Source organism: Hevea brasiliensis, chromosome 7 (assembly GCF_030052815.1).
Source record: "Hevea brasiliensis isolate MT/VB/25A 57/8 chromosome 7, ASM3005281v1, whole genome shotgun sequence".
Classification (NCBI taxonomy): Eukaryota; Viridiplantae; Streptophyta; class Magnoliopsida; order Malpighiales; family Euphorbiaceae; genus Hevea; species Hevea brasiliensis.
The window spans coordinates 100961156-100974470 of NC_079499.1; the positions used below are offsets into that span (position 1 = coordinate 100961156).

A 13315-nucleotide genomic window follows, 5' to 3' on the forward strand; every position below is an offset into this window, starting at 1 on the left:
AAATTGACATTCTAGGCTTGTAAAAGATAACAAAAAGCCCAGCTCTACAGCACGTGCTATGCTTCTTGCTTAGTTAAGTACTGCACCCATTAACAGTAACATTAGATATGCTTAGCTATCATTCACTTAATTAATTATATGTTAGCGATCGGGTTATAGTACCTTTTTCTCATACCAAAAAATATTTCTCATCAAAATATTTCCATTAAAAAAGAAGATAAAGTAATAGTAATATTAAAAAAAAAAAATCTATAGACCTTCACCTACAAGAATTGCTACCTTCATTACTCAACATAAGGAGAGCAATGGTCAAAGTCATCACAAAATAATTTAAGTATACACCTTTATCTCACCACAAGTATTGCATTCTACCAATGTCGACTCATCTATATCACATACTGTTTAGCCTGCAGCTCCCTTATACCATTTAATATATATATAATTTTTAATTTATTTAGCTTTGATTGAAACTCAAACTGTATTTATGCCTCTGAAAATGATTCAATATCATTTAATATTTTAATCATGCAGGTTTATATTCTCTTCACACTGATTTAAGCTGAGCGTAGGACATACACCTAACGTGCATAGATTTTGAGTGCACTTCAACTTTTATTGATAAGGGCCAAATTTAATGTTGAATTCTACCCAAACCAATTAACTGGTAAGAGTAGCCTGCCAACAAAAATTGACCAAAATCCAATTTCATCATATTCCCTAACCAAATTTGCTTTAATAGTTCAGATTCCAATCATGTAGTCCCATTATCACCTTGCATTTCCCTCAATCAGAACAGCACCCAACTAAGACAATAGTTGAAAATCACTACTGATAATCAGAGAAAATTAAAGGTTCTTCATTTTTACAAATGACAATAGGATGAGACTTTATTTTCAACCCAGCATCGTTAGGAGATCGAAACAGATGGCACAAGAAAATAAAGCGTAGGAAGAAGGAAATCTAGAGTTTTTAAGTATGTGCCGTTTGAATATATATAGAAAAATTAAGAAGATTTGCCAGGACTTCAAATTGGATTAAAGACAGGTGTTTTTTTAAATCACCAACTCCAAAAAAAAAAAAAAGTTGGGAATGAACAAAATCCATCTTCATTAGCTTATACATGGATAAAAAAATTCGAAATTTGCAAAAACTAAGGCGTATTTGATGGCGGTCTAGTTTCTGGTTTCAACCTCACTATCTTAGAATCCAAAAACCAACTAAAATATCAAATCCTGAACCCAAGTACCCAAACCCTCCCAGATATAAATTAACAAAAGGACTCTTTATGGGCCAGAATCCTTAGTAGGGTCTATCGAAACCCAGCTCAGAATCAAGACAGATGTTCATATGAGGGCCCAATTGCTTAGCTGCCAAAAATCCTCAGTACCTTACCATCCGAGTGCGACTATTTGGATCTTTATCTCTCAAGTTCTCAATCCCCAATCCCCAATCCCATAGACTAGCATGAAGGCTTACGGAAAGGAAAAAGGAGTTCAAACTTCTCAGACTCTATGTATTACTCATCCAAGGAGAAAAACATAGATTCAATTGCTTGTGTGGAAACAAGCTAATCTGCTTGATGTCAAAATAATAATCAACGTAAATAAAATGTAGAACAACCGTGCATATAGGAAATAAACTTGGAAAAGAAAGTAAGAAAATTGTCCATCACTTGAATCTTGCAGCATTTCCATTATCAAAATACTAATTTACAGGCACTGAATGACTAACACCAATGAAATGACAGCAAATACATACCTTGGCAAGTATCTTGCTCTCTGTACCACTCAATTGGATATCAGAAGAGAATACGGGCAAAAATTTATCAATAAAAACATTTATAACCAAAAGACGAGATTGCGTTTCCTGAAGAGAACCAATTTTGAGAGGGGCAAATCCACGCCTGTGGATAAATATTTTCAATGTGGGGTGAAGAGTAAGAGAATCAAGTCAAAATTTCAAATAATGGAACAGGCAAAGTAGTTCACATGGTTAGAGATGGAGATGAAAGTATTATATCATCAAGATCTGTTCACAAATCACAATTAATTAAGCATATAAACTGATTAGACCTAATCAAAGAGAATCAAGTCAAAGCTTGAAAAAGAATGCTGTGTGCAAAACTGTAGATCAGTAATGGGAGTTGGTAAGTATAAATAGAACCACAAACTTTTCTGCAACGAGGAGAAATTGCCAAAGATTTCAACACAATCTCAACTGTTTCATGCTCTCACACCAAAATATACAGATTTTTATCTAAAAATTTCTCTAAATTTAAATATAAAATTTGCTCAGAGTTGCCATGCAAATGTGAAATGACGAAATCTTGCCTCCCTAACATAAAATTGAAGATCAAATTGTGGGTCCTAACTCCTAAACAAACCCACTAAACTTTTATTCAGTGAAGTATGATGAGTGTAATACCAGGAGTATGTAAAATATTACTTCAGTGTGAATGTAACGTGCGGCAGAAATTTGATGAATACATTCACAGAAATCCAAACTGCAATATTGAAAAATGAGTCAATATGTAGATTTTTAAGTGAAAGTTCATAACGAACACACAACAGCTGGCAAGTTGGAAAAATCTGTGCAGGATTCCATGGCACGACTTTTAAATTTAATAGGTGCTAGATGGAAGGGGAAAAAAAATAAAGAAATAAAAACAACAACCTTTTATGACTGAGAATTGCTGAAAATGCTCCAATGCCAACCCAACTTTTACAATATTGATAGAGCAATAACACTTGCCAAATCCGAATGAGACGATCTCCCACCACTATGTTTGGATCATGATTTATGATGGTTTCATATTGTATTGTAGAAAGAGATGATTCTCATTGATTTCAATTAATTTGTACATGGTTATATATATACAATTGATTCCTATGATTGTATTCTACTAATTAGGAAGATTACTATAATTGTGTTCTACTAATTAGGAAGAAATCCTAAATAAGAAATCCTAAATAGGAATACAGAATACAGAATATACAGAGAAATAATATAGTGATTGACTTTCCATAACACTCCCCCTCAAGTTGGAGCATAGATGTTAATCATGCCCAACTTGTTACAAATGTAGTCAATTCTAGCTCCATTCAGAGCTTTTGTGAAAATATCTCCTAACTGCTCTCCAGTTTTGATGTGTCCTGTTGTTGAATCTTTTCACGAATAAAGTGACAATCAATCTCAATATGTTTGGTCCGCTCATGAAACACCGGATTAGAAGCAATATGAAGAGCAGCTTGATTATCACACCACAATTTCGCAGGCAGGGAGGTCTTAAAACCTGTCTCATCTAGTAATTGAAGTATCCACATTACCTCACATACTGATTGTGCCATGGCTCTGTATTCGGATTCAGCACTAGATCGAGAAACTACACTCTGCTTCTTGCTTCTCCAAGACACCAAATTTCCTCCAATAAAAACGCAATATCCAGTAGTTGACCTCCTGTCAACCTTAGATCCAGCCCAGTCGGCATCTGAAAAACATTCAACATTCAAATGCCCATGATTACCATATAGCAAACCTCTTCCTGGAGCGCCCTTCAGATAACACAAGATTTGTTCCAAGGCTTCCCAATGAGCAACAGTTGGGGAAGACATAAACTGACTTACCACACTAACGGCATAAGCAATGTCAGGACGAGTGACTGTAAGGTAGTTCAATTTTCCTACCAATCTCCTGTATCTCTCTGGATCTTCAAACAACTCACTATCCCCTGCTAACAGTTGTAAAGTTGGAGTCATTAGTGCGCTACAAGGCTTAGCATCTAATTTTCCTGTCTCTGTTAATAGACAGAGGACATATTTTCTTTGAAACAAGAAAATACCCTTCTTACTTCTCATAACTTCGATACCCAAGAAATACTTTAACAATCCTAAGTTTTTAGTCTGAAACTGAGTTTGGAGGAAGGTTTTAAGAGATGAAATACACGCAGAGTCACTCCCAGTGATGACAATGTCATTCACATAGACTACCAAGAGAATTAGACCAGCCTCAGATTGCCTAAAAAATACTGAGTGATCACACTTACTCTTTTGCATACCAAATTCCTGTACTGCTTCACTGAATCTCCCAAACCATGCCCTAGGACTTTGTTTCAAGCCATAAAGAGACTTACAAAGCCTACAAACTTTATCCAACTCCCCCTGAGCAACAAACCCAGGTGGTTGCTCCATATATACCTCTTCCTGAAGATCACCATGAAGGAAAGCATTATTGATATCCAATTGATGCAGGGGCCAATCATATGTAGCTGCTAAAGAGATAAACAAGCGAATAGAAGTAAGTTTAACTACAGGAGAAAAAGTATCAGAGTAATCAACCCTATATGTCTGAGCATATCCTTTTGCTACAAGGCGTGCTTTTAACCTAGCCACAGAACCATCAGGATTTACCTTTACTGAAAATACCCATTTGCAACCAATAGCTTTCTTACCAGTGGGCAAAGGCAATAGTTCCCATGTACCATTAGCATCTAAAGCCTCCATTTCCTCTTTCATAGTATCACACCAGCCAGGATAAGACAGTGCCCCATCAACAATATTAGGGATAGGAATAGAGTCTAAAGAAGTAACAAAATACCGAGAACAAGAAGACAATTGATTATAAGAAACAAAAGAAGAGATAGGGTAAGTACATGAACGTTTACCTTTACGAAGAGCAATGGGTAAGTCTAGATCAGAATCATGGTCAGTATGAGGTACAGGATCTCCCAACGAAGTAGCTGGTGGAGGATCCGAGTCAGAAATCTCCAATCTCCTGGAATAAACATGAACAACGGGAGGTCGAGTAGGTCTAGAGACAGAAGGAACAGGCTGTGGGAGAGGACTAGACATTGGTTGGACAGTATATATTAAGAGATCATGGGTAAGTCTAGATCAGAATCATGGTCAGTATGAGGTACAGGATCTCCCAACGAAGTAGCTGGTGGAGGATCCGAGTCAGAAATCTCCAATCTCCTGGAATAAACATGAACAACGGGAGGTCGAGTAGGTCTAGAGACAGAAGGAACAGGCTGTGGGAGAGGACTAGACATTGGTTGGACAGTATATATTAAGAGATCATCCTCCTCCCCCTGACTCTCATACATAGATGATGGAGGAAAAAATGGAGAGGACTCAAAAAATGTGACATCTGCAGAAACAAGATAACGATTAAGAGTAGGAGAGAAACAACGGTACCCTTTTTGGAGCCGCGAGTACCCAAGGAAGACACATTTGAGAGATTTTGGATCCAATTTAGTAACCTGTGGACGAACATCACGCACAAAACAGGTACAACAAAAAATACGGGGTTCAATAGGGAACAAAGATTTTGTAGGAAACAAAGTAGTATAAGGAATATCCCCATTAAGGACAAAAGACAGCATACGATTGATAAAAAAATATGCCGTAGAAACTGCATCCGCCCAAAAGTGTTTAGGTACTTTCATCTGAAAAAGAAGAGCACGAGTTACCTCAAGAAGATGATGATTTTTTCTTTCGGCCACGCCATTTTGGGATGGAATATCCACACAGGAAGACTGATGAAGAATGTAATTTTGTGTCATATAAGGCTGAAATTGTGCTGAAAAATATTCTTTGGCATTGTCAATTCTTAATATGCGTACAAAAATATTAAATTGAGTTTTGATTTCATTACAAAAGGCACAAAAGATAGAAAACAACTCAGAACGATTCTTCATTAAATATAACCAGGTAACACGAGAGTAATCATCAACAAAAGTAACAAAATAACGAAATCCAGTTTTAGATGTAACAGAACAAGGACCCCAAACATCAGAATGAACTAACTCAAAAGGGGATGAAGCCCATTTATTAACTCTAGACACAGAAGGCAAACGATGATGTTTTGCAAACTGACACGACTCACATTCTAGTACTGATAAAGACTGAAATTGAGGACACAGCTTCTTCATGGTAGATAAAGAAGGATGACCCAATCTACAATGAGCTTCAAGAGGTGTTAAGGTACTGGAGCAAACAAGCGACCGCGGTACATGATTTTTCAGAATGTAGAGACCACCTGACTCGCATCCTCTACCAATAATCTGCTTCGTCGTAAGATCCTGAAACAAACACTGGTCAGGAAAAAAGGAAACAGAACAATTTAAGGGACGAGTAAGTTTACTAACAGAAAGTAGATTAAAAAAGAATTTTAGTAGACACAAAACAGAAGACAAAGAAATTGATAAAGTCGGGTTCGCAGTTCCAGAACCCATGTCACAAGAAGTAGAACCATCAGCTAAAGTAACAGTAGAGGAAGTGAGATTAGACTGAAAAGCAGATAGAAGACTAGAATTACCTGTCATGTGATCTATCGCACCAGAATCAATAACCCATTTGGATGAAGAAGACACAAGGCATGTAGTGGATTTATCTGACTCAGCAATCGTAGTGACAAGGGAACTGGTAGGCTTTAGAGATGCCTGATACTAGAAAAATTGTGCAAAATCCTCTGCAGATACCAAAATAGTTTTCTCAGAGGAAGATACTGTAGAATTCTCTGCTGCCATATTTGCCATCTGTGATCGCTGATTTTTCCTCTGAAGTTGCAGACAATTATATTTTGTATGGTCAGGCTCATGGCAATAATAACAAATGACTCCTCTTGAGTCCTGATTAGAACTACCCTCTCCATTATGCTGATTACTTCTGTTGCCTGTAATTCCTCCTCTACTTCCTCTTCTATTACTCTATTGTCCATTTGGATTACGGCTAATAAGAGCACTACTGGCAGGCTGTGAAGATTGAGTACTCTCTGTACGAAGGACCCGTGTGAACATTTCATGCAAAGAGGAAATCTCAGAACTGGAGAGAATCTGAGATTTAGCAGTCTTATACTCTGAAGAAAGGCCTGCAAGAAAACTCATAACAGCCACTTGCTCCCGTTGGGCCTGCTGAACTTTCACATCAGGACTAAAAGGCAACAATACATTAAGTTTCTCATATACCCGTTTAAAATCCATAAAATAAGCCGTGAGAGACTTATCCTCTTTCTCAGCACGGTAGAATGCCTTACAAACATCATAAATACGGGAGATATTCTCTTTACCAGAATATAGAAAATCTAAGTAATCCATCAATTCCTTAACAAATTCACAGTGATTAATTAAACTAATTACCTCACTATGAATCGAGTTCCGAAGCTGTAAAAACAACCGAGCATCCTCCCTTAGCCAAGTTTGTCGTGAATCATCAATGGGTGGATCTTTAGTAAGGTGATCATCCTTATCAATGCTACGCAAATAGAACCTAACAGTCTTACTCTACTCAAGGTAATTCGAACCATTAAGTTTGTGTTCCGTGATCTTAGTCATCACCGGAATTACATCAGAAATAACATTCTTATTGCCTGCCATTTGTTGAGACAAAGAAAACTAACCGAAACGCTAATCCAAAGAGCTTATAGCAGCAAAATAACCCAAAATCATAAATCAAGCAAATACCGAAATAAGATCTGAGAGCCAAACCTCAGAAGTCCTTTAATGGTATACTGGATCAGGCAACAGCACACAGTGGTGGAATGAGGGGGTTCAGGCGACGCCGACAATGTTGATCGGGGTTGAAATGGCCGGTCGGCTGCCAAGGTTTCTCCTGAGCTGGGTAGTGAGAACAAATAGTCACCCTAGATTGATGACCTGCTCTGATACCATGTAGAAAGAGATGATTCTCATTGATTTCAATTAATCTGTACATGGGTATATATATACAATTGATTCCTATAATTGTGTTCTACTAATTAGGAAGATTCCTATAATTGTGTTCTACTAATTAGGAAGAAATCCTAAATAAGAAATCCTAAATAGGAATACAGAATACAAAATATACAGAGAAATAATATAGTGATTGACTTTCCATAACATGTATGATATAATTACTCTATATGTTCGGAAAGATTATTTATAAAAAATGATAGTCTTGAGTGATAAAATAATAATTTACAAACTATCATTTTACCACAGCTTTTATCCCTAAATTGGAGATTTAGAATGGTTTAAAATTTTTGCACTCCCATTTTATTCTCACAAAATTCATTCTTTCATGGAAATGTATATATTTACAAGGTACATTAAGTTATAAATTAAAAAAAATGTGTCTTCGATTATTATTATAATAACATTATTTATAAATTAATAGTTTATTTAAATAAATATTTTTAAATCATTTATATATTTAAAATAGTAGTAAAAGGTATTTTAATAATCTTTATATTTATTTACCATACCATACCATCTAGACAAAATCATCATGTATTACACCATACAATATGATACAATATATTAATAAACCACTTTGCACTAAATTCCATTAGGTGCTAAGTTGAAACCTTCAAACGAATCTTTGATTTTGCCCTAAATAAGACTGAATTTGGATATAATCTTAACTAACAAAGGAAATTACCCACCTTCTGACTACAATTTTTTAGTTGGAATGATTGTGGTAAAACTGGCAAGATTCCATCCAATTGATCAACGGCCGACAATAAAGTCAGAAGAGGTGTCCTCAAACGGTCAATGGGTCTGAACTACTACGCATGTGATTACCAACTTAAGGTTCCATATTTTGTCCATAAAATAAAATCAACAGTCTAGCAAGCACCAGAACAGTTAGAAAATAAGGCAGAAGAGATGCATGCGCTCAAGAACAGACAAAATGCCTATCTTCAGAGTAAATCTTACTAAGATTTGTAGGATGCTTATAAAAGAATTTCCCTGCAAAAGAAAGATGCATACTCGATTATCTTCCAACTCTGGTGAACGAGTTCCACATGTTTACCACAACAGCATGGAGATAAAAACAAATAGTTGTTCAAGAAAAATTGGAGGCTACAATTTACATTGCCTGCTACCGGTGTTCTACAACCAGGGATCAACCTCATAAAGTCATTAAACATAAAAATTGAATTTTGCATTCCATGAATTTGGTTTCACTTATTATCTTACACAAAAGCATGAACTACCAAATTTGTCAATCTGGGGATAGTTTCACAAAAAAAAAAAATCTTCTCCTTCAACAATTCTACAACTTGTGCAAAACAACCTAACGTGAGAGGCTTCCCTAGAACCAAACCAATGGTGCGTTTATAGAACCCATACATCTCAGGCTTTAAAAAAACAAATAACCATAATTTTCTCACTTAGGCGTCTTGGTCATCTTATTGCAAGATCGTAAAAAACTCCTACCCAAGTTGTTCTATGCAAAATCCAGAAACTGTAGTACGATCAAGAGTCTAGCTTCACAATTGGCACGGTACGGTACTGCAGCTATAGGTTCAGAGCCTCACACAAACACACACAAGCATGCAAGCACATGTGTAAAGGTGTAAGAGTGTGCGCACGCGTGTGTGTGACACAGAGAGAGAGAGAGAGAGAGAGAGAGAGAGAGAGAGAGAGAGAGAGAGAGAGATAGAGAGGGACAGAAACAGAGAGAATATCTAGCTTGGCAGCTTTTGTATTTGTGATGACTTTTCTGTAGCTCTATGAACTATAAATGTCACGGTATTGATCTAGCGTCAAAACTGAAATTTGAATTTGCAACCACAATGGAAAAAACAACATTGGATAGATAAAAAAAATCATAAAATTAATGTGTATTCATGTCGTATAACAAACCACAAACCCATTTGGAATTGACGTTAAAACCTATATTTTTGGAAAAAACACCCTTTAGATGTTGGAAAAAAGTAGTTTGACAATAATGATTAACTATTTTGGAGTTCTTCTGGCTAAAATCTAGATTTAATCACAAAGGAAACCAATACCAACAAAACCAATTTCATCACTTAGCAGTTGAATGCAATTGAATGTAGTCAAATGAAAATCAAATTGAAAAATGAACAGAAACTAAATTCCACTATACCCCATTATGGCCTACTTAACAGCATAGGAACAACCACTTAACAGATTTTAACTCTTATGGAAGTCAAGAAGTTTGTTGTTAGAATACCAATGGGGATTTTGTGGTTCTTGTTCTTATGTATGCATTGTGGATTAACTCACTTCCAGGAAAATAACAGTAGATTACTTGGGTTTACCAGTTCAAAACCTAGCTGGACCCAAATAGAAAAAAATTCAATTCTAGTACTAACATTTGATTCACAACAATCTATAAGGATCCAAACAGCTTCATTAATTTAAAAATGCATTATTAATTTCATCTCTCTGCAGTTTAACATCCCACTGGCCACAAGGTTTACATGACAAATTGCAATCTTTTCAAACAAACAGTCAACATCTCCAACATGAATAGCTAATAGTCAGTGTTGCCGCATCTAAAAGCATTTAAGCAAACGCAGAAGCTGTTTTCAGAAATTTAAAAAATGCACAAAGATGCCCACAAGCTTCTTTGTATATCACTCACGGCATGCCTCTTCCATACAAACTTCCCTTAAAACTTGTAACCTTTAGTATGTGTTTTGGTAGAAGGTTAAAAAATTAAGGGTTAAAATGTTACCGTTATAAGTTTTTACCTTAGAGAGAGTAACTATTAATCTAGACCCCAAGGTTAACATTTAATTTTGAAAAGTTAATCTATTCTCTTTAAAACATCCAAAGGTAATATTTGCCCCCTTATTAACCTCATACTAAACACCTCCTTAAAGTAAAATTCACACAAATACAGCTCCAAACACATCCACTGAAGGAAAAGTCAGGCCTCCACCCTAAAAAAAATAAAAATAAATAAAAGCGAAGAATATCAGCCTAGGTGGCTCTATAACTATCTACCGTCAGATTGGGATAAAGATAATTTGCAAAGACTGACGATTGAGGGGAGAGAGAAGGTCCATGCCTCGGAGGCCATCCAACACTGCCAGCCATTATTGTTCATTTCACCAACATTTGTATAGGTTCAAAACTATCACACAAACCTAAAGCATGAACCAAATATGAATAGCAAAATGAGAGACAAGAATCAATGTGCAAAAGCGGACATTTCATAAGCATGTCGTCATTCATTCCATTTGCCAAAAATCAAGTTCAGGCGAGCAACCAGAAAATAAGATATTGCAAATTTGAAATTGGTATTCCATCCACCATCAAAGGCTAATACATAACCACAAAATACCTTCTCCACCGTCATTCAAAATCTAACAACACAATGATCAAAACTCGTTACATCCACAAAAGATCAGTAGCATAATAATTAAAATGGAGAAAAAATGAAATTACCTGCACTGGAATTCGCATATCTAAACAAGAATTCACGGTCCCATAAACCCTAACTCGCTCCACTCATGCTTCCCAAATCCTTGAGCTCAATTACCCCGACCCTCTCACTTTCCGGCAAAACAGACCAATTGGGCGACTGCACAGCCCTCAGCCACTTGAAATCGTCCACGTTGCTCCAATTCCCAGTGTCCTCCGCCAAGCCTGCCTTCCTCATATCGTCCTCAATCCCTTCATAGCTCAAACAGTAAGGCGCGAATCTAACGCCTTCACAATCCTCAATTATAGGCCTACTCCTCACTCTCAGATAAAAATCACTTCCTTTCGCGTAATGTATCCTTATCTGATGTGAAGCCAACACAAACACGCAGTTCTCAACTTCCTCAATCAAAATTGAACCCATAACTGGCCCCGTATAAACTCTGCAATTCCTTAATCGATTAATGAAAAATGCATTAACGCAACCTATCAACCTCACTTCACATGAATCCAGATCCGATAAGCCAAATTCACCGGTCTCTGAGCTTCTGAAATTTTTTGTTAATATCTCATTTTCTTTGTTTCTAATTCCTGGCAAATCCCTAATTGCAAACGCTGGTTTTGGTACTTCGGGTTTTATGATTTCGGTTTCTTTAGGTTCAGAGAGTGAAGATTTGCTTGTAGATTTGTTTTTGAAGGAGAATTTCTTCTTGGGGACAAGCTCGGCGTTCAGACTATCGAGAGACTGCTTAAGTTCCGAGACGGCTTTGAGAGAGGAACGAAGTTCGTAGGAGGGAAGTAAGTAGGAGTTTTCGGCGACAAGTTGTTCAAGAGCCGAAATGGAGGAGGAAATATCGACGAGATGAGATTTTAGGCGTGTGATATCGGTGGCGGCGAGTTTCGATGATTCGGAAAGTTGGAACTCAATTGAGAGTCTGGAATCGGAGAATTTGGAAAGGAAAGCAGCGGTGGATTCAGTAGCAGAGGAGGAGGAGGATGATTTGCTGAGGGTTTGATGGCGGTTAGAGAGGCGATCGAGCATTGCTTGGTGCCTTTTTTGAAGGGAGTGGTCTAGGGGTTTGGTTGGGTTGGAGAGATCTGTTGATGGTGATGTCGCCGTTTCTCCTTCCATTGCTGGCTGTTCGTATGACCGCAGCAGTCACCAGCTGGGCGGGAGCTTATGTGAGGGAATGACAAATCTATCGGGCAAAGGAAGCGTAAAATCCTAAATTACAAATTAGTCCTTAAGTATGTTGAGAATATAGATTAATCACTAATATCAATTTAAGTCTGATTAATTAAATTGACCGCTAATTTATTATTTTTTTATTTTAAAATAATTTAATTTTTAAAATTTATCTTTTTAACAAAATAATTTCTATATTTATATTTTATATTTAAATAATTATATATTTAATTTTTTTTATAATTATAATTATAATTATTTGAATATAAAAGCTAAAACATAGCTAATTAGTTAATAACAAATAAAGTTTGATTAAATTTTTATATTTTTTATATTATAATCTATAATTTTGTAACACAAATTATTTTATTTTTAGTAAATAAAAAATCATAAAAATTATTTTAACATGATTTTAATATTTTTATTCAATCTAATTATATGCAAAAATATGTGGAAGCTAGTAAGGCTATGCATAGTTCTCAAGGTTCTGAATCGAACCAAAGAATCATACCAAACCGATAGAAATTATATCGAATTGAAATTATTTTGATGTTTTGATTCGATTTTAATTCTTCACCCAGAATCGAATTAAAATCATATCGAAATCAAACTGGAATCGAACTGAAAACTAAACTTGTACATATATTTTTTTTATATTTTTTTCAGATATATTATATATTTTTAATATAATTATATTAAATTAAATATAATCTAATTTTATATTTTATTTTTATATATTTTAATAATTTTAATTATAAATATATTAAATTACCTTATAATTCTTAATTATAAAAATATTATTATACTATATATATTAATTCATAATTATATTTGTATCATATAGTTAAATATTACATAATTAATAAATAATTAAAATGTATATTATATGATATTCTTATATTACTATATTATATAGTATACTTAATCTTAAATTATATATGTACATTATAGTTGAAAATTATATGATTTAT

At 35.4% G+C, this 13315-nt stretch overlaps 1 protein-coding gene across 4 annotated transcripts; it reads right to left on the bottom strand.

The window, feature by feature from the left end:
• Positions 1-1542: 1542 nt before the first annotated feature.
• LOC110656143 (tubulin-folding cofactor C) lies at positions 1543-12343 on the bottom strand. Of its 4 annotated transcripts, XR_002495077.2 has the most exons (3): positions 11183-12343; positions 1759-1903; positions 1543-1572 (listed from the first exon to the last, which is right to left on the bottom strand). XR_002495077.2 is itself a non-coding variant. In XM_058150321.1 (2 exons), exon 1 carries the CDS (start codon positions 12288-12290, stop codon positions 11232-11234), a length of 1059 nt encoding a protein of 352 aa, XP_058006304.1. In that variant the 5' UTR covers positions 12291-12343; the 3' UTR covers positions 1641-1866; positions 11183-11231. The 4 variants fall into 4 exon arrangements, 3 of the variants coding, with proteins under 3 accessions (XP_058006304.1, XP_021668443.2, XP_021668444.2); XM_058150321.1 differs by lacking the exon at positions 1543-1572 and having other exon boundaries at positions 1641-1866; XM_021812751.2 differs by lacking the exon at positions 1543-1572 and having other exon boundaries at positions 1641-1903.
• Positions 12344-13315: the final 972 nt, after the last annotated feature.

Bases quoted from the DNA above. Each gene is read 5' to 3' on its own strand.
- LOC110656143 (XM_058150321.1), bottom strand. From the start codon at position 12,290: ATGGAAGGAGAAACGGCGACATCACCATCAACAGATCTCTCCAACCCA.